The sequence below is a fragment of the Ursus maritimus genome, unplaced genomic scaffold (genome assembly GCF_017311325.1).
Source record: "Ursus maritimus isolate PB19 unplaced genomic scaffold, ASM1731132v1 scaffold_2, whole genome shotgun sequence".
Taxonomy (NCBI): Eukaryota; Metazoa; Chordata; class Mammalia; order Carnivora; family Ursidae; genus Ursus; species Ursus maritimus.
In genome coordinates, this window is record NW_024424452.1 from 49,828,642 (window position 1) to 49,850,172 (window position 21,531).

At 43.6% G+C, this 21,531-nt stretch overlaps 1 protein-coding gene across 1 annotated transcript in view; it reads left to right on the forward strand.

The window, feature by feature from the left end:
- Window positions 1-7,262, forward strand: part of DUSP10 (dual specificity phosphatase 10) — a 39,961-nt gene extending 32,699 nt beyond the window's left edge. Inside the window, exons 3-4 of the mRNA XM_008685686.2 lie at window positions 2,378-2,749; window positions 6,712-7,262. Coding sequence (XP_008683908.1) covers window positions 2,378-2,749; window positions 6,712-6,977 — 638 coding nt within the window. The 3' untranslated portion in view covers window positions 6,978-7,262. The remainder of the gene's footprint in view (window positions 1-2,377; window positions 2,750-6,711) is intronic.
- Window positions 7,263-21,531: the final 14,269 nt, after the last annotated feature.

Sequence of the window (21,531 nt, forward strand, 5' to 3'; positions counted from 1 at the left end):
GGCCCATGCCACCTGTTAGCATTACATCATTGGCTCCCCAGAACACAGTTGCACCAAAGGCCTTAAACAAAGTAGTTCTTCTTGTATTGTTTGTACTCAAAGAGCTGATATCATGCCAACTGATGTCATTGTATGTCTTTGTGTAACTGCTATGGCAACTGGGCAGGTGGGGAGCCTCCAGCTGATGTCATGGGGAAAGGAGGTGTAGAGACAGAATTTTAAAAAGCTGTATGCTGCTTTTTTCTGTGTGTGGGTTTTTTTTGGGCATGCATTTTTTTAAAACTAGCTGCTTTTAAGACAAATTACAGCTTGAGTACCCTAAATAAGAACAGACAAAAGTCCCCCCCAACCCCTTTGAGACTTCTTTTGAATTTATTTTGTTGTTCTTTCCTCACATCTTATATGAAAAAGTGTAACCACTGCCTTTTTCTTAAGAAAAAAAAAAAAAGTGAATTAGGTTCCCATCACAGAATCAGTGTGAATTGTTTACTTGGATTTTATGGAGGCAAAGCTGAGCAGATTTTAAAATAACTCTTTAAAGTCTCTTTCGTGGAGTTTGTAATGGTGATGGTGGGTAATTTCAATTTTTTTTTTAGAAAGTAGTCACAACTGAAGTCTTTCTGATTTTCCATTTCTTCTGTCTACTTTAAAAATAATCTCTTAGGGCCCAGACAAACTTTTAAATCATGATTTCATAGCAGAGTAAACTAGTAACATGTAAAGGGAGAGTTTAATTCTAGAAATCCATTGAAATGAATGTATAGCTCCTGTTTTTCTTTTCAAAAAGCAAAGATAGGTTTTGACACGTACTGATGAATGAAGTGAGTGCCCATAATATTGTCCTCTTTGAATGAGCTGTATGTCACCGCTGGACCTCGTAATGGAAATATGACTTGCCTGGTTGTCGCGCCTAGCTGGCTGGGTTCTGGGTGAGCACAGCCCTGGGACCCGGTGTAGGTGATAGTCCGGAGCTTCCTGCTGAGGATGCCAACGATGAGACTTGAAATGGGGAAGGGCAGACGTTACATTCAGAAACTACTGGACAGATAGACTTCCTGTCTTTATTTCAACACAGCCGTATCCTGTCCACACTTTGTGTTTCCGGCCTTATCTCCTAAAACTATCAGGACAGATGTAAGGCATCTATCAGAGGGCATAAGTGCTGTGTTCTGGAGGCTTTCGGCTTATAGGAGATCTCTAACTTCGCCCTCCTTTCAAAAGGAAGGCCAGGGTATGTCGTTGTTTGATGAGAATTAGAGCCCACTTGGTGGGAATAGTATCAACTCAGATTTCCTGGCCCTTCTTTGTACATGGTGTCATTTGACCCTCTCGAAATCCTTTGGGCTTATGCATGTGTGTGATATATGTAACAAATATTGAAGGAGAAACTTAAACAATAAACTCTGATCCATAAATTTCCTACCTTAAACAAGTGTTCTTTTTTGCATGGTCCTTAAGCTTTTGATCACATGTATGGTGAATGTTTTCGAATTGGCTTTGTTTCATTTCACATTAAATAGAAACATTTCTTTTGTTTTCATATTCTTTTCGCAACTTTTAATGGCTACATAATATTCCATTGGATGAATGTAATAACTTTTCCTTTTTTTTAAATTTGTGTTTGTCCTTGGCCTTTTCTGTAAAACAGATAATGCTGTAGTAAACCTCTTTATACATCTAGCTGGATACTTTGGTTAGATCACTCTCTTAAGCTGTATTTCCCCAAAGCGATGCCGTACTTGGCGATGGGGAGGTTTGCACACTTTGTATTCATTCAGTCCAGACTCCCAGTCACACTAGAAGGTAGATGCTATTACCCTCATTGTACAGATGGGGAACCAAAGGACAGAGAGAGATTGACTTGCCTAAGTCACAGAACCAAGAAGTTGTGTTTCTGGGTCTATAGCCAAGGTAATCTGGGTCTTCCAAGGTCCCTCTCCAAAGCTGTTCTGCTGTACTGGGAGCAAACTTGTCTTTCTGGGTGAGGTCAGCTTACGGACGAGTGCAAGACGCATGCCTACAGTGCCCAAGGAGGTTGGCCATGCTTTCCTTGGCTCCCAAAGTACAAGGTTCTATGTAGGCCGCTGAGCATATGGCTCTTCGAAGCAGATCAATCTGCTGCTGATAAAATTGCCTGGTGCTGCAAATGAACTCTCTCCGGGGAGCATGCCACTTGGTTTGCCCAAGTGCCGCATGCGGTGAGATCCTCGGAAGCTTGTCCTGGATCTCCAAATGGCCTTGCATTCTGGTTCTGATCTTATTTTTAAAAATGTGCATCTGCAACAATGCACACTTATGTCTCCGGGGACAGTGGCGTCTTCTGCCAGCTCTGAAGTTCTAGGGATGGTCATTGTCACTTTCTGTGTGTTTGCTCCAGGTGGACTTAGCAGTTTTAAGCAGAACCATGAAAACCTCTGTGACAACTCCCTCCAGCTCCAAGAGTGCCGGGAGGTGGGGGGCGGCGCGTCTGCAGCCTCGAGCATGCTACCTCAGTCCGTCCCCACCACCCCTGACATCGAGAATGCAGAGCTGACGCCCATCTTGCCCTTCCTGTTCCTCGGCAATGAGCAGGACGCTCAGGACCTGGACACGATGCAGCGGCTGAACATCGGCTACGTCATCAACGTCACCACTCACCTGCCCCTCTACCACTACGAGAAAGGCCTGTTCAACTACAAGAGGCTGCCAGCGACCGACAGCAACAAGCAGAACCTACGGCAGTACTTTGAAGAGGCTTTTGAATTCATCGGTAACTATCTCCCACGGGGACTTCTCGTCTTCCTCCTTCCTTGCCCCTCTGGCTTTTGCTTTGCTATCAACTCCAAGGTTTATGCCCGAGTTGCAAAAAAGCTGCTCTCAGGTGTTTTTGGGCTCTGCCACCTGGTGCGGCCAAGGTGTTCTCCTAAGTCACGGCCCGCTGAATGAATGCATGGGAGCCAGTGGGATGGGTGTAAAGAAACAGGGATTCAGTTTGGTGGGGGAATCCACGTCCCTCTAGTTCGCAATGCAAAGGTGGTCAGGATGGACGTAGGTATGTTCTGTCTCAGATCGACAAAGGAAGTAACGGAGAGGGAGGCATGGGAGGCCAGAGCTGGTGCCGTGGCTATCTGGTCTACCATGTTTGTCGGCGCCTTGTAAGAGGTAAGATACAGGGAAGACAACACCACCTCCAAACTCACCCACGCCTCCCTTACCTTGGGTTAAATTAATCTGCACTTGGTATAGCTTCTTCACACGAGGTTGAGGCAAAGGTGGCATTTGCTGAAAGACTGCTTCTGAAGAATGTTTTTCAGTAAAACGGTGCTGTCGTGAACATCTGTACACGTCCTGTCAGTGCAGAGGAGACAGGAGTGGAGGGCTGAGTTGTTTTTCCCTTCTACTTGCTTTGTCTCAGTTCTTAAACACTGGGTATCAGAAGGGTGTAAATGTGAGCGTTAGTGAGATGGTACTAGATTTCATGGGACTCGCCCCAAACTCGCTAAAGTAGGAAAGATCAGGTTGTGTGGCCTGAGTAGTTCCCAGGGAGGGGAATTCTAACAACAGCGGACTTTAATCTCCAGAAGGAAGTAACTGCCAGCCCAACTCTATTCTTAACTTTAACTTTTGCTGCTTGTATAGCCTTGAACTGTTTTAAGACTCAAATTATCATTTGGGCGGAACACTGGGCACCTAGCAGACACTCAACAACTTTTTTTCAAGTGACTCTAACCTTCATTACCACAAAAAGGTGATCCAGTACTTTTCCTAAATATTATAGCAGGTTCTTACTGGCCTCTGTCCCAGGAAGAAATCACTCATGTTTGGTGCTCCTTTATCAGAAAAAAAAAAAAAAAAAAGCCTTGGGTCTGGTAGATTTGCTGTAGAGTTGGCAATTCTGGTCACGTCACCCAGCCGTTTTCCTTGCTAATTGTGCCTTCAGTGCAGGACCATGGACTGTTCAGTCTGGAAGCAAAGTCTGGGCGGTCACTGAACTCAGAAAAATAAAGTGACTTCTCCAAGATCGTAGGAATTTTAGTGTCAGAGAAGGGAGCAGAACACAAGGCTCTTGACTTCGAGGCAGAGGCCTTTCTACAATATGCTGGGGCAGTGTTCCCAGTGCTCTGTCAGTTCCCGAATGCCAGCATCTGTGAATGCAAACACACCTTCGATTTTTTATTAATAATATTTGAATCAAACCTTGAGTCCCGAGGAAGAAATACTTGTCACCAAGTAGAAGAGGAACTTTCTGGTTGATATATGATGTTATGACTGCAATTTTATCTGACTTAATTCCAGCTGGGGGAAGTTAAGAGATTGTTTTCCATTTAAAGAGTAGCAGCAGACATGCTTGTCCCAACAGGATTTCAAGCAAGACACCTGCATTCCTTATAGGTTATTCAGGCTTATCTGATTTTTTTAGAAGGAAAACAAAACAAGTAACAAATAGCATTTAACCTGAAGAATAATTCGGCATCACAGCCCGCATAGGCACGATGTTATTCTTGTTGTTATATCATTAAACTGAAATCGTATGGTCTAGCTTTAGGGGAAACAGCAGGTTTTGTAACCATAATGACGTTCACTGAGAGTCTGCTGTAAACTAAGCAGAGTGTATGTTTAGGATTTAACTGTGCCAATTTATTTATTTCTGCGTTGGATATTATTCCCATAATCCCTGAGCCTTGTTAGTGAGTATTACTCCCATTATGTAGACGGGGGGTTGGAGCTCTGGGGAGCTAGGTGACTCCCACTTGCTCATCTAATGTGTAGTGGAACGAGTGGGCAAACTTAGCACTCTGCAGCTCATCTTCTATCACCAGGCCTCCCTGTCTTGGTATGGAGGTCCGTAAATTGTCTGTGCTGAAGAGAAGAAATTGCAAAAGGGAAATACTTTCCTCAGATACTTTCATCTATGAGAAGTAAGCTTACTTCATAGATTTTTAAGATGGAATTTTGCATGATGTTTTCTTTTCTTGGTCCACGGCTGGGTAGCCGATAGAACTAGTTTAAGTTAGGGGCGCCTGGCTGGCTCAGTTGGAAGAGCACGCAGCTCTTGATCTCTGGGTTGTGAATTTGAGCCCCACATTGGGTGTAGAGATTACTTAAAAACTTAAAAAAAAAAAAGAAACTGAAAAAAAAAGTGGTTTAAGTTAGATCACTCCTCCTTACTCCCCTCCCATACTCTTCATCTACTCGATATTCCTTCAGGGATGCTTTCTTTTTTTTTTTTTAATTTATTTATTCGACAGAGATAGAGACAGCCAGCAAGAGAGGGAACACAAGCAGGGGGAGTGGGAGAGGAAGAAGCAGGCTCCTAGCAGGGGAGCCTGATGCGGGGCTCGATCCCAGAACGCCGGTATCACGCCCTGAGCCGAAGGCAGACGCCTGACCACTGTGCCACCCAGGCGCCCCTAGGGATGCTTTCTTTGGGGCTCCTTTTAGTCTAGACATGTCAGGAAGATTCCATTTAGGCAGTGCCTACAAGCTACTCCTCTGAACTTCTAATATATGTGAAAACTTATTAAGTATTGCTTCTTTCAATTGCTCTGATTTCTGGGCCATCACTAGAATTCTTCCATCTTTGTCGTCACTGCCATGTTGGAACAGCATACATGGATGCAGGGGGGGTTGGACAGTTCAGATGTAGGTGACGTCTTGTGCCTGTGTACTGCCAACTTTGTAATTACATTTGCAAAAATAGGCTTTTCTGGTAAGAAGCTGAACATAGCACCTTTCTAGTTGGGTTTTGTTTCTCTAACCTCAGAGTTCAGCAAGACTGAAATCCTTCTCCATTTAATACCAATTCCTGTACAGAGCAATTCTATAATATAGAGAAAGAAATGTGTTTTTTTTTTTCTTTCATGGCTGGGACAGACATTGTTAACAACACTAGTTTTGATAAGCCACGCAACCTAGCGATTGGAATTAGTATCCTTAATCAAAAGGGTCTCCTTGATCAGGGGCTTGCTTAACATGCAAGCTACCTGGGTTGTGGCTCTGGCTTCAGTAAGTTGCCACCACCTGGGACGTGAACTGTGTCATGAATGATTCCTTCCCCTAGTCCTGTCTTTAAAGAGAGAAATGTAGGGGTGCCTGGGTAGCGCAGTCGTTAAGCGTCTGCCTTCGGCTCAGGGCGTGATCCCTGCGTTCCGGGATCGAGCCCCACATCGGGCTCCTCCGCTGGGAGCCTGCTGCTTCCTCTCCCACTCCCCCTGCTTGTGTTCCCTCTATCGCTGGCTGTCTCTCTGTCACATAAATAAATAAAATCTTTAAAAATAAATAAGTAAATGGAGAAATGTAAATTCTTACCCATGCTAATATTGCTTTTAGCCAGTTCTGGAGGTTGCGACGTAAATCTACACATTTAACTACTGATTATACTTAGTTTTAAAGCCATTTGAATTTATTTATTTATTTTTAAAGGTTTTTATTTATGTATTTATTTGACAGAGAGAGAGTACAGGCAGGGGGAGCAGCAGCCAGAGGGCGAGGGAGAAGCAGACTCCCCTCTGAGCAGAGAGCCCAATGCGGGGCTCGATTCTAAGACCCGGGGATCATGACCTGAGCTGAAGGCAGACGCTTAACCCACTGAGCCCCCCGGGCACCCCGCCATTTGAATTTATTTTTTCCTCTCTGCAGCATATAGCGTTGTCAAGTCTAGATAAAAGCTAATCTCTCTTTTTCCATCTCTTTCTTCCTTTCTGCACCTCTTGGCTTTGTCCCTTTTCGCAGAGGAAGCTCACCAGTGTGGGAAGGGGCTTCTCATCCATTGCCAAGCCGGGGTGTCCCGTTCCGCCACCATCGTCATCGCGTACTTGATGAAGCACACTCGGATGACCATGACTGATGCTTATAAATTTGTCAAAGGCAAACGACCAATTATTTCCCCAAACCTTAACTTCATGGGGCAATTACTGGAGTTTGAGGAAGACCTGAACAACGGTGTGACACCGCGAATCCTTACACCAAAGCTGATGGGCATGGAAACGGTCGTCTGACGAAAGTCTGGATGGAAAGGATTCCTCGTCTCCATTAAGAGACGAAGAGGAAGAAGGATGGATTCTTTCCTTTTTTTTCTTTTTCTTTCTTTCTTCCTTCTTTTTTTTTAGATGGGGGTCAAGTTTGTGAATGGAAACAAAACTTGTTTAAAACTTCTTATTTTTAACAAGTGTGAGAAGAATTTATCTTTCGATGCCGTTGAGATTTCCTTCCCATGAACTGATAAAGCAGGGAGGCTAAAGGAGTCATTTTTTTAAGCAACAATAAAAATATAATAAAACTTGTTTCTTCCCCCCTTTTCCTTTTAAGCTATTTGTAGAGTTTATGATTGAATAGTCTGTGCAGGTTCATAGACCGAAGATACTACAACTTAAACAAATTAAAAAGAACCAAAAGGAAGAGGCAGAAAAGACACTGAATCACGAAGGCCTGAGAGCTGCCCGGGCCATCTACACAGGAAACAAAAACACAACCAAACCAAGCCCTGTTGTGCTCACTGGTGCAAAGAGGAAATCAGGGCAGCTTAAGTGGTCTAAGAACCCTTCACATTCTTTAAAGAGACAAAAGATTACTGTTGATTTTGTGTGTTTCATACTCTGGATTATTTTTCCCCCCTCTTTGGGTTTAAGAGAATTTTTTGAAATAGTGAGGAACTGACCATTACACCCTATGCCTTCACCGGCTTCTTGTGCAATAACACGGTGTTTTGAGTGTGCAAACAAGTTAGAGCTGGCAGCCGAATAATAGACAAATAGTGCAAATTTGCCAGCTTGGAGATAGAAAGGAATTCAATAAAAATCAATTATTTTCCTTCCCACCTTTTTCCTTTAATTTTTTTTTTTATTTGATTCTGGTTACAGTGCCATAAACCTTGTTACATATGTATATCAGAATGTAAAAAAAAAAAAAAAAAAGACAAAAATTTATTTAAAAATATTTTTCGCAAAAAAAAAAACCAACTTGATGTGTTTCTGTTGATTGTGTAAAAATTTATTTTCATTATATAAATGAAACTCATTTTGGGATGTGTCTTTTTTCCTCCTCTCTTCCTCAACTCAAGTTCAAGCATCTCTTACCTCTGGTTAACTTGTACATGTAACATACTTGGAAATACACACATGTTTTTATAGGGAAAGGGATGAGGAAGGGAAAATATTCTCCGTTCTGCCGCAACACGGAGAGAATTAGCAAGGAAACCAAAGAGCTCCAGTTATCAATCTGCCCAGTGATCATCCCCTCTGTTCTCACAGCCCTCTACCCTCTTACACAAATGCAGTTTTCCGCTTAGGGAAAACCCCAGGTGAAGTCACCTTAGAGGGAGAAGGGGAGTTCTACCCCAGCCTTTTTTTTTTTTTATAATAATATTTTTTATTATGTTAGTCACCATACAGTACATCCCTGGTTTTTGATGTAAAATTCCATGATTCATTAGTTGCGTATAACACCCAGTGCACCATGCAATACGTGCCCTCCTTACTACCCATCACCGGTCTATCCCATTCCCCCACCCCCCTCTACCCCAGCTTTGAGCTCTGGTGATCAGGTCGTTGCCAGATTGATTGGTTAGAATTCTGTGACCTTCCGGTGGCTGGCTGATAGATATTTGTGACCATTTGCCATTTAGGGGTCTTGACGGTCCCTCCCCTGCCCCCTTGCCACTGCTCTTGCCACTTGCTCACTTGACATCTTTTGGTAACATTAAGCACGGAGAGGAGAGTGCAAGGCAGCCAATTGACCTCAGCGCCATGAGTATAACTTTCCTATCACACTTGGTTAATACATCGCTGGTGTTCCATGGGTTCCCAGTGCACGGAAAAGAGGACATGGGCGTAGGGGAAGAACATGATGTCAGTGTTTTCTACGTTTTATTAAAATACATGTCTAGAGGGACTTGGCCAAGGGGAAGATTCACAGCGAATTGAAATTTGCCTGGGGTGAGTGACAGAATTGAAGAGTTTGAGCATGTCCAGTTCTGGATGACTACGTTTGACCTATTTTTGTAGGCATTGCTTAGAACTGCTATAACAGGATTTTTTGACATTTATTTTTTTAAAATAGCTTTTCTGCTAGAAGTGAAAAAAGTGAAGACCGAACTGAACAGGAATTAACTGAGAGCTGTTTGAATTATTTTTACGACAAAGAGCTAATCAGGTGAAAAGTAAATTTCTCTTATGGTGTTTTCTATTCTTCAGACTAACAATTTCCTCGGTGCTAGAGCGTATTTAAGAAATCAAGTTGTTACATGATTAGTGATTTAAAGTACATGGTGATTTACTAGGCATTTCTTTTTGTCTATTCTAAATCCAAATGTTAAATTTCTGATCGACTGTAAGGCTTTTTTCCCCTTCCCTTTTCTTTAATCTATCTTTTTTTTTTTTTTTTTAAACAAAGCAAGGAGAGGAATCAGTACAATTTCTGTTTTTTAGCTACATGGAAATGATTTATGCTTTTTGAACTTGATGATTTTGAGAGAAAGACTGTCCTGAGGCAGACAGGAATCCTGCCAACCCACATACCAAGAATTCTGAGAGAGACTTGGGTCTTTCTTGCTAATCTGTTTTGAGTCACTTAGCCTCTATTTCTTCATGAGGAATGTGAACCACTTCATGAAAATAAAATGGATTAACCAAGCTATTGCTCTAAAAACCAGACTTCCCAGGTTTCTGGGCCTCGCTAGGTGCCTCGGCTCACTGGGAAATAATTGTGAGTGTCATCTTCCTGAGAAAGCAAGAGTTTCTGACTGACCGATGCATGCATCGTTCTCACCATCCAGCAACGGTGGTTTCGTGCTGAGCTAATTTAATGATTCAATATCGTGAATCTGTTACATACAGGTTCAGCANTACAGCTGGCACTGTTAACCTTAAGTTGAACAGAACAACAGTTCCAGCTCCTCTCTATACATTTATTTCCACAGTTGATACTTTTCCAATCAGTGCATATTAACCAGGATATAGAGCTCGTGTTTCATTGAAGAGCTTGCTTTAGCTGCTTTTGGATCAGGACGAGCAGGTGGGAGGTGGGGCAGGAAAAATGACGAGTGGAGGAATGTACAAGGGAAAATAGGAAGGAAGAAACATACACAACCCAGCAATCACATGTTGACAAAAAATGAAGAAAGATGACCTTCTGAAGAGGTAATAAAATATGGGAAAGAGAAAATTGGAGGTTACAGTAAAACAAAAATGAAAAGCTATATTAGAATAAAGAACCAGGACCTGAGTCACACTTAGAAGTTGACTAAGAACACTGATCTATTGCTCTAACTAGATCTTCTGGATGGTAACATGTCTTTGAGCTAAACTGAATAGAGATAAGCAATATGGCTTTCACCTTGCTTGTGAATGGGCTTTTGTAGATAAACTACAACATATTATATTTATGTCTTAGTCCCTAAACATATAATATCCAATCTCAGGAAATACGGGTTGAGGTTTGGTTTCAAGCTCTAATCGGAAGCAGTCATTGTATATGGATGTGAGCAGAAAATGAGTATTAAGCGCTGGCCCCCAGAAGAATGGGCAGGAATAAAGCGTTTAGGAAAAAGAAGCCTTCCTTCCCCTATGGAGGTGGCAGACTGCATGCCAGTGCTTTCCATGGTTCCTGATTTCCTTTTCTGTGACAACCTTTGTCAATGTCTGGTGGAAGACATGTGTATCAAGGTTTGATCAGAAGCAGAAGCACTGAGAGAGGTAAAATGGGTTTATTCCAGGGATAAGACAACTGTGGGTCTAGTGAAGACATCAATGGGAGTGTGTTGCCTCCGTGTCTGGTAATGGGCTGAAGTCCCTGAGGTCAGCGGAGCCAACAGTCAGGGAGAAAACCTGGCCATGAAGTGGAGGAAGGCAAAGAAGTGGAATCTGGAGGAAGATCTAGAACCCACATTTGCTTTTGACCAACCTCAGTGATAATGGGTGACTTTGGAGAGGGGTCTGGTGCCCTTTACCAGGGAGCTGAACACGTACCTGGTACAGGACTTGTGAAACTGGAGGAGGGGTAATGCAGGGATCACAGCTGCTGCCCTAAGCCCAGGTGAGCCAGCAGGTCTGTGAAACTGTGTACTGGCTACAGTATTGCCCGGTGCCCTCTTCGGAGCAAAGTGGCTGCTGCTTCACTTCCGCCTGCCAAATCTCATGTAAATTTCTCTTAAGGCTAACACTTAACCCAGCGTGAAACCCGAAGGGAAAAATGCAGTTTCTGATTTAGCTAAATTGATATTGTATGAAACCACCACACTCCCCCCTTGCCAACTTGGCGTCTACCTACACTTCTTTTAACTGTATATAACTTCCAGGCAAAGACATTAGAAAATGATGTTTCTCTCTAATAAGTGTCACTTCTACACTGGAAAACACGCTAACCCTGTCTCCAAGAGAGGGTACATAACCCCACATATTGTGACTTAGTCCATCCTTGGGTGAAGTTCGTTCCTCCTCTGGTTGAGATCCACTCTGTCTTTGATATCCTATAATTTAAATACTGAGGTATAAGGATATTATAGATTGAATCGTGTTTGCCCAAAAGATGTGCTTCTGACGTTTTAAGCCCCAGACCCCTTGTAAATGTGATCTTATCTGGAAATAGGGTCTTTGCAGATGTAATCGAATTCTTAAAGAGTTCATATTGGATTAGGCCAATCCCATTACTGCTGTCCTCATAGAAAGAGGGAAACGTGGACGCACACAAAGGAACGAATGCCGCATGATGCGGGCGGTAGAGATTGGAGAGGTACACCTCAAACGAAGGAACACCAAAAGTTGCTGGGTTGCACCAGAAACTGAGAGACAGGCTTGGAACAGACTGTCCCTCAGAGCTTCCCAATGGAGCTAACTCTGCTGATACCCTGACTCTGGACTTCTAGGCTCCAGATATAAGAGAATACATTTCCGTTTTTGTTTTTTTTTTTAAGATTTTATTTATTTGACACAGACAGCCAGCGGGAGAGGGAACACAAGCAGGGGGAGTGGGAGAGGAAGAAGCAGGCTCATAGCGGAGGAGCCTGATGTGGGGCTCGATCCCATAACGCCGGGATCACACCCTGAGCCGAAGGCAGACGCTTAACCGCTGTGCCACCCAGGCGCCCCACATTTCCATTGTTTTAAGCCACCCAGTTTGTAGGACTTTGTTATGGCAGCCCCATGAAACTAAAGAAAAGATACCTACCTTGACTACATTTTATGTTAGATGGTAGCTGGAGGAGAAAAAAAAGAATTAGTTAACATGTAATCAAATGTATATTTATAAAAGTAAGAAATATTTTTAACTCTTACCACTCTACTTTCTACGACGGATCATATGGTCATAGCTGATGTTTCTAACTGCCTTCTTTCACTATCCATTCCATATACCCTTTGTCCTCAGCAAGTATATCACCTGGTCATGGTTCCTTGCCTGTTGGGGTGACCTGTATCTTCACCTTTGAAGGATCTGAGCTTTTGGCAGTCCTGCCGGCATTGGGTTGTTTTCCATTTACTTTTGTTGCAGGACGTGAGTATAAAATGTGCCCTTCATCCAGACACACTTCTAACTCCTATAGTCCAGTAGTAACCCAGTTCTCCCCTGCTGGCCATAGTTACCCCAGCCAGCTCAGCAACCCCGTGTCTGTTTGTTGGTTCTTAAGCACGAGGAGCCTGAGGTGGCCAGCACGCAGTATCAACTCTCAGTTTAACGGAGCCATTGCTGGATCTTCTAGCAGAAACACCTGTCCCTTGGGAACTAAGCCTTCTAGACCAGCAGAACCCAAAGTTGCAGGGCAGGCGAAACAAATTTTGCAAGTGGATCATGAGGGGTAGTGGTGAGAGGAGCTTTTTCCATTTCTATCCCTTGATTTTGGGACCCACAATCTTGGATAAGGGAGAAACAGCAGCCTATATTGGTTGACGATTTAGAGAATTTGCTGCACCTTGCAGGGACATTACCCTTATTCCAAAGAGTGTCTTTACTCACACAGCACAGTAACTGAATTGTCAAAAGGACCATTCCACTGCTTCAGAGTGATGGATAACATGGTAAGACTAGTGAATTCCATGAGCATGAGCTTGCTGTCACACTTCATTTGCTGCAAAATAAGTTCCTTGGCCAGAAGTGAAGCATTATAAAACACCACGATGGTGAATAAGACATAAGAATTGTGTAAGTCCACAGACACTATTTTGGCAAAAGCATTGAGGCCAGGAAGGCAAAGCCATATGAAGAGTAAGTGTCTATGGAGTGAGAACAAAGAGTTCCCCTTCCATGACAGAAGTGGTCCAATGTAATTAACTCACCATCAGAGGCTAGCTGATTCGTCGAAATGGTGCTATTTCTGGGGCTCAGTGTGGAGCTCTGCTTTAAGTTGGTTGGATACTCAGCAGTGGGTATAGCCAGATCAGCCATGGTGAGTAGAAATTCACGTTGCTGAGCTCACACATACTCTCCATCTCTGCCGCCATGCCTACTTCGCTCATGATCCCATTGGTCAAAGATAGTGACTAAAGCAAGGGACCTGACAGAGTCCGCAGAATGTGTCATCTTGACGATTATCAAGATCCTTCTATGTTGAGCTTGAGCTTTGTTTAGTATTCGCATGGGACATTCTGTGCCCATTGAGAGAGTTCCATCCATTTACTTCTTCCTCAGACTTTCTTATCACCAATGTTCCAGGCATGTTTCTTCCAGGTCCCTGATTATCCATCCGAACCATTAGCCACTGCCCACGAAGCAATGTAGATTCATACCTCTGGCTGTCTTTCCTTTCAGATGCAACGATCAACTAGGGGCACTGCTAGAAGTTCTGCCCACTGGGGAAATTCTCCTTTATCACTATCCTCCTGGGCCACCCCAGAGTGCGATTGTAGTGATTTTACCCAGGGCTGTAATTTGCCAACTCCTGGCCTTTATTAACAAGTATAGGGAGATAAGCATCTGTCGGATCAATACTACTTATCTGGTGCCAGGAGCTGTGTTGATTTCTTCCATCAATAAAACCACATGTGGAATAGCAGCTTTAATTGGAGCCAACACCTGATTGAGATCTTAAAAACCCACTACCATTCTTCAGAATTCATCTGTTTCTGTGTAGGGCAGATATGAGAAATAAATGGGGACATAGCAAGAATCACCATCCTTGCAGCGTTTTTTTTTGTTTGTTTGTTTTGTTTTTTGTTTTTTTAGTCCTTGCTGGCAGTCCTAATGTCCACAATCTCTTTGGGGGTACAATATTGCTTTGTGTTTACTATTTTGGCATGTAGCTTATTGCTGTATAACAAAGTGCTCCAAAACTTAGTGATTTACACCAATAATAATAATTTGTTTTAGTCATTAATGTGAAATTCAGTTCGGTTCAACAGAGACAGTTCATCTCTGATAAACTCAGCGGGATAAGAAATGTCATCTGGGGTTGGAGAATCTACTTCCAAGATGTCTTGCTCAAGTACTTCTTATATTTGGCTTGGATCTCAGCCATGGTTGTCCAGTGGACATCTTGGCTCCTCTTCACAATGGCCTCTCCATGGGGATGCTTGGGCTTCCTGAAAACATGGCAGCTCTTTTTCAAGAAGCCTGAAGGAAAGCTGCAAAACTTCTGAATCACCTAGACTTGGAAGTCTTGTTCTCAAGTGAATCACTAATAGGAGCTCAGATTCAAGGAGAGGGACATTATAGTCCACCTCTCAATGACAAGCATGGCAAAGTATTTGTAGCCATCTGTTATCCATCACTGCTCCTTGCACAACCAAGCCAATATGTGGAAAAGTAAGGAAGCGCTAACATGGGAATGAGGTAAAGAAGGAATGATGTTAATTTCCTTGATAAAGTACTTCAAATAGGATAACATGTGAACTCCACTCTTGACCTAAAGATTATCTTTTTCCATCCTCCAAACCCAAGCCCCGAGGAACGGAGATAAAGGACACCGGAGGAGAGTTATATCTATTTAATGGTTGTTTACACATCTTGTTCCAATAGGAGTGTCAGTTTCCTTAGAACCAAACCACCCATCTTATTTTATCCAGATCAGACTTCTACAGCATAATAGATTTTTGAAGTGACTGGTTTGAGAGACATTTTATACCCCATAATTCATGGCTAATTCTCTGAACTGCTTTTTCCTCCCTTTGACTTGATATATTACAAAGACAAACCTGAATGTTTCTCAAAGGGAAAAAAAAATCAACGGATCGTTTGTATCTCTATGTGCTATTAGACAATGTCTAAAGAATTAGTGACCAAACGACTGGCCTGGTATCAGAACTTGGAATGATCCCTCACCGCTGGGAGAATGGATGCCCCCCTTGGGCGCACACAGCATGAGTTTTTAGCCTTTGTACCTTGGTGCTTGTATTCTTATCGGCCAACTATGGGATCTTGGAAATAGTCTCTGCTTTATCTTTGGTTTACTCAGAAGTAGACCATGAGGATGAATTCCAGAACAAGTAGTTGAGCAGGTGATCTCTGCTGAAGCCAGTTAGGGAGAGGGGAATTGACACGGGGTAGGGAAAGAAGCCAATGAAGAGTAAGTTATCAACAGTTACCATTGTGAACAACTGGAGCTTAATCCCAGTGTAGAATATGAAACCCAGAATTATCCTCCCAAGGGGTGAAGGAACTGTGGAATTTAGATGAAGGTTAATTGGGTAGGGAGGACGCATCAGTTTTTGGCACTTCTAGTCTTAGAGGGCAGGCAGAGTGACCAGACAAAGTCCTCAGGCAAAGAGTCACAGCTCCCGGCATTTAAAAGATAGGCTGGGGGCACCTGGGTGGCACAGCGGTTAGGCGTCTGCCTTCGGCTCAGGGCACGATCCTGGCGTTATGGGCTCGAGCCCCACATCAGGCTCCTCCGCTATGAGCCTGCTTCTTCCTCTCCCACTCCCCCTGCAGTGTTCCCTCTCTCGCTGGCTGTCTCTGTCGAATAAATAAATAAATAATCTTAAAAAGAAAAAAAAAAAAGACAGGCTGGCCTGTCCTGGAAATGGTTAGTGACAGGGAATAGGGAGAGGAGGGCTGACTGTGTATATCTCTTATAGACCCCATAGCTGGTGGAGCAGACCAGTGTTTCCTTGGGGGTCCTTGACCTTTCAACCAGCCACTGAGTCCCAATGAAAATAGACATATTTAAAGAAGAATAGGAAATCTTCCCATATTCATTCAGAAATCCAGAATGTCTACTTGTCTCCTGTCTTGTTCCATTCATCAATAATATGTGTATGTATATATATATATTTTTTTTAACTAATTAGGCACTGTATCCTTCATTCTTCTATTTCTTATCTCATTTCTCTCTCAACCTTTTTACTAAGAGTTAAACTTGCTAAATCACAGTCTACTTCCAAAGGATATTTATTGGATATCCATTATTCCAAGGATATTTATCCCTGATCATTGGCTCTGTATGTATTCAGACTCAAGGCCCTGGACACTTGATTCTTCTCTTTCCTTCATCTTTCATGCAGTCAACCCATGAATCATTCAGCACCTTGTTTCTGACGTTTCTTCGTTCATTAATACCAGTGCCCCTTTGTGATGGAGTGTACTGGGGGAAAGGGCAAGTGGGGAGATGGGCTTGAAGAGAGCTCTCTAAAAGCCAGCTGTCTTTGGTGACAGGGAAAGTAGAGGTGTTTATCAAGAGGCCGGCTGAGCCCTCCACAAACCTATCTGATATGTAAACCCTTTAAGAAATGTTTAAATGGCAATTATTTCCCTCTGAATCATTTTATGAGTGGATACATCTCAAGTTCAAAGGGGAAGCAAGCACTTAAGCCATCTTTTCCTTTATCACCCCTGTTTTCATCTTGGAGGGTAAGTGTTTTCTCTTCAGGACAAATGTCAACTGAAATGTCCTAGAACATCAAACACCACATTTTTTCCTTAAGCATTCCTCTTGTGTAGTAAAAAATACATAGGCCTAGGAGTCATAAATCCTGTGCGGCATTGATCAACTCATTCAACCTCTCTGAGTCTTAGTTTCCCACCTCACATGGTTATGAGGATTAAATGAATAAAGGTGGGCAAAGCACCCAGCACAGTGATGAATACAAAGCTAGGAGACTGATAAATGTTACTTCTTGAAGATGAGAGTTTTTATAAGAAAACGATTTTAATTTTCCCAGATATTTTAAATCACTGGGGGATGCACTGAATATTTTCCAAATTATTTTATTGAAATGTAATTGACATACAATGTTATATTAGTTTCAGGAGTACAACATAGCGATTGGATTTTTTTTTAAACATTTATTTATTTATTTATTTATTTATTTATTTATTTATTTATATGAATGGGGGGGTAGAAGCAGAGAGAGAATCCCCAAGCAGACTTCCTGTCGAGCAGGGAGTCTGACGCAGAGCTCAGTCTCACGACCCTGAGATCATGACCTGAGCCCAAATCAAGAGTCAGACACTCAACTGACTGAGCCACCCAGGCGCCATGATTGGATAATTCTATATGTTACTCAACACTCCCCACAATAAGTGTAGTCACCACACAACGTTAGAATATTATTGACTCTATTCCTAATGCCGTGCTTTTCATCTCTATATTTATTTTGTAACTGAAAGTTTGTATCTCTTCATCTCCTTTCTCTATTTCCCTCATCTCCTCACACACCCCTCCCCTCCCCTCTGGCAACCACCGGTTTGTTCTTTGTATCGAAGACTCTATTTGTTTTTTGTGTGTTCATTTGTTTTGTTTTTTAGATTCCACACAGAGTGAAATCATGTGGTATAGAGAGTCAGAAATAAAGCCGCACCTATATGGCCAATGAATCTATGATGAAGGAGGCAAGATATACACTGAGCAATATTTTACATGACTTATGTTGTAACAAATTAAGAGAAGCTAGAGAGGCAGAGGCAAAGGCCAAAAGGAGAGAAGAAAACACAGCTATTGATGTGTTACCTCTTGTTCCTTCTATCTCAGTTCCCAAAGGTCATCACAGAGACATTTCCGTTCTCCTAATCCGGACGTGAGCGGCTGGAATTCTCATGACAGTGGGTCTTCCCAAGCTAGGAAGCACTGTGCTTTAACGTTTATTCATTCAACAAACACTTGCTTCATGTCTATCTTGCAGTGGCCCAAGGTATGACAAGGGCCCATCAAGGTCATACCCTTGGGGAGGCCCAAAGCCCCTCCGATAATCTGTTCAGACTATATGTTTACATGGGGCAAGAGGCATTTGGCTGGCCCAATAGCACCCAGTTCTGTGTCTTCCTTACCTTAAGAATCCACTAAGAAATTAGAACATTTTCATGCCATTGGTTTTTGTCATCTAAAACTGTTGTCAGCTCACAAAATTCCAGAATATTCAAAAATCAGCTTACATGAGCTGGCGTGAGCCAGTGTATTTCTGTGTGATAATATTTAAAAGCCATCCTCTACCTCATAAAGCTGTCATGGCAGGCAGCTCCCCGAAGATCTATTTTTCTTTCTTTAGCTAATTTCAAGCTGTCTTTCCTTGTTTGGGATGGCAGGGAGAAAATTGCTGGGTAGAAGTGGTAGAAGGGACAATGTCAGAATCAGTGACAGAATAGCAGCAACATAATTATTATTATAACTGTAATGTGCTGCATATAAATGGCACTTTCTTTCCAAAGGTCTCACAACGCTTTTCTAAATATCTCTTTTAAATTCAAAAGTATTTACTGAAGAAGGCAGAACAAAATATAATTATATTAGAATTTTCCTCTGAAATACAATTCAGTTCATATAAAGTTGACTTCTTGGAAGCTGAATTATTGGCATACACATAGGGACGTTTTTATGGCATATTTTTGACAAAGGAAGTCCCAGGGTATGGGTCTTTGAGGGGAGCATTAAACAGAGGGGTTAACACATTTCCACGTAATGGGGGGACCATTGCCAAGAAGCAGATTGAGATGAAAAACAAGAACGGCATCTCTCTACCCCCAGCCCCACATTCTTGCTAGAGGTATTTTAAATGACATGGATCCAGGACTCCAATAAAAGATGAAATCTTTTGTTCCTGGAATAGCAAGAGAGGCTAGAAGTATTTTTGTCAGACGGCAGGTGTATAAGAAGAAGAATTCAATCCAAATAAGTACCTAAGACAGAAAGCAGGCAACAGGTGAGCATGGGGGAGGCATAGCCTACAGGGGCTCTTCTCCTTCCGTCTTTGGACCACTACAGAGGTTAGAAATAGACGTCAGTGACTATGAACCCTCAGAACCACATGTAAACTGTGTATGTGTATGAACACATTCATTACGATGAGGGTGTCTCTACTTTATATCAGTTTTCAATGATCTTTTAACCACAGGAGTGAAGAACTCCCAGCCTAGAGAGATGTCTTGAGGACATAGATTTGACATTGCTCCTAGAAGTGGCCCCCAAATGTCACCAGCTTCAGGATAATTTAGACCTTGCCTATCCTTCCAGGCTCCTGTCAGCCACAGGACTTGGGTAACTATGTAGGGTGAAAAGATGGCTCATACCTAGCACACAGGTTTGGAGAAATGCAGCCTCTCCCCTTATTAAAATTGTTCTCGGCTGTCTGGAGAGCTTTAGAGCTCCCAGAGATGCTGCTACGTGTGTGCCTCTTCGCTGCCCACACCAGCTGCTTCAGATGGCTCTACGTGGCTGCAAAATTGCTGTGACAAAGTGCCCCATGGGGTGCTGTGTCTGCCACCCCTTAGTACTCTGCAGCTAAAAGAGGGCATCGCATGGGTGGTTTGGATTGCCCGAGGCTCATCGGCTGAGAAAATCTACAGAAAAGACATCCCATAATGCTTATCAAAATGGAGAAGCTGGGTCAGACTCACCGGTCAGGCTGCAGGGGCCTTAGAGCCTGCTCTCTGGGTCTTAGTGTCTGTAAGTCCTAAGAGCGACCATCCCGACCCGCAAGCCCCGTGAAGCATCTGGACAGTCAGCAATCTCCTTGCCTGTCTGAGGCAGTTGACCTCTGCTGAGGCCAGCTTCCACGGAAAATGGACACCAAGCCTCTTCCAACCTGCAAGCCCCGTGAAGCACCTGGACAGTCAGCAATCTCCTTGCCTGTCTGAGGCAGTTGACCTCTGCTGAGGCCAGCTTCCAGGGAAAATGGACACCAAGCCTCTTCGCCATCTTGAAGATGCCCATCTGTAAGCTGTAGATGGTGGACAATGAACCTCTATAATACCCAGTAACTGCAAACACCGTTGACTACCCTAAATCAGTTAGGAGAGCGGCCCTCCCAATCCAGAACTAACCACTGAATCCTTATGAGGCTTGATGGATGAACAGGACTTGCCCAAAAACTCCAATGGGACCCTCAAAGGTATGCATCTCAGGGCCATGCCCAGAGGTCAAGTTAAAGACAATCAAGAAGCTTCAGACTGGATATTAGATGAGCTGAGTTTACACAGATACCATCCCGGGAGGCTGGGAAGTTGTAAAATTTCCTGATTGTCAGGCCTTAGGAAACCCAAACAAACAAACAAGCAAAGAAACAAAGGAACAAGCAAACGGTTAGGTGGTTAGGCATTGCAGCAAATGGCCTCACAGCCTCCCCAGACTGGCTGAACTTATCCAGAAAGGCCTCATTCATCCACCCACCCCACCCCCCAGACACAAGGCGGGGAGCTTCCTGGGGAATTGCTCAGGCGATGATGTTCATACAGATGTGCCGAGTACCTTGTTCCAAAGCGGGTTCCGATTCGCTAGATGAGAGATGAGACCTGAAATCCTGCATTTCTACCCCGCTTCCCAGGGTTCCAGACCTGCCGATCCAAGGACCACGCTTTGGGCAGCGGGCCTCGGAGGACACATTTTTCAAAGAGGTCATCACCATGGAGACGAGCGGCCACAGGAGCTCAGGATGGCTCTCTTTGGGACCTACTTTGGGCTCTGCCGACAGGTGTGATTTCACTCTCCACACTCCAGTTTCTAGAGAACAGAGATGATAAGAAAATCTGTGAAATGGAGCAAATGATACTTGCTCTTTCTCAGCCCTCATCAATATCACGGGATCAGAACTTGATGGGTGCTAAGGAGTTTCAATCCAGAGTACCATCCGCCCCTACTTCAGCGTACCCTTTCCCAAGGACGGGAAACTGCCTTCTAATGAATGACCCGTGTCCAGACAACTGCTTGGAGTTGGAGGGCGTCATTGCGATCGCCTGCCATGGCATCCTTCCTCACCCCCTGTGAGTTCTTTGTTTGTTTGTTTGTTTTGTAACTGGGTCTTGTGCAAACACAAGATTGACAGACACCTGCCCCCCCTCCATGCCCTGGTCTTGGCTGAGCTTTCCTTTCTCATGGGCTGGGGGCAAAGCGGGGGCTTTGGCTACTCAGGGCTCATAAATGTCAGGGTGCTTTCCTGGGGCTGATGTGGTTTTTCACGCCTGCATTGTATCTGACAGGCTACAAGTCCAGGGCATTTTTAACTTCAGTTAGGCAACACCCAAATCCGCCAGGTTGAAGTTAAATCCCCTTTTGCTGCGCCCGGAGTGCTAGCTGAGGGCACCGTGTATCCTCAGCGCCACAGGCACCGGCACAGATGGGGCGGCTCTGGGCCGATTCTCCTATATTTAACACGGCCCTAATTACCCACAGGTCTCTGAGTGAGGAGGGCTGATGAGCGG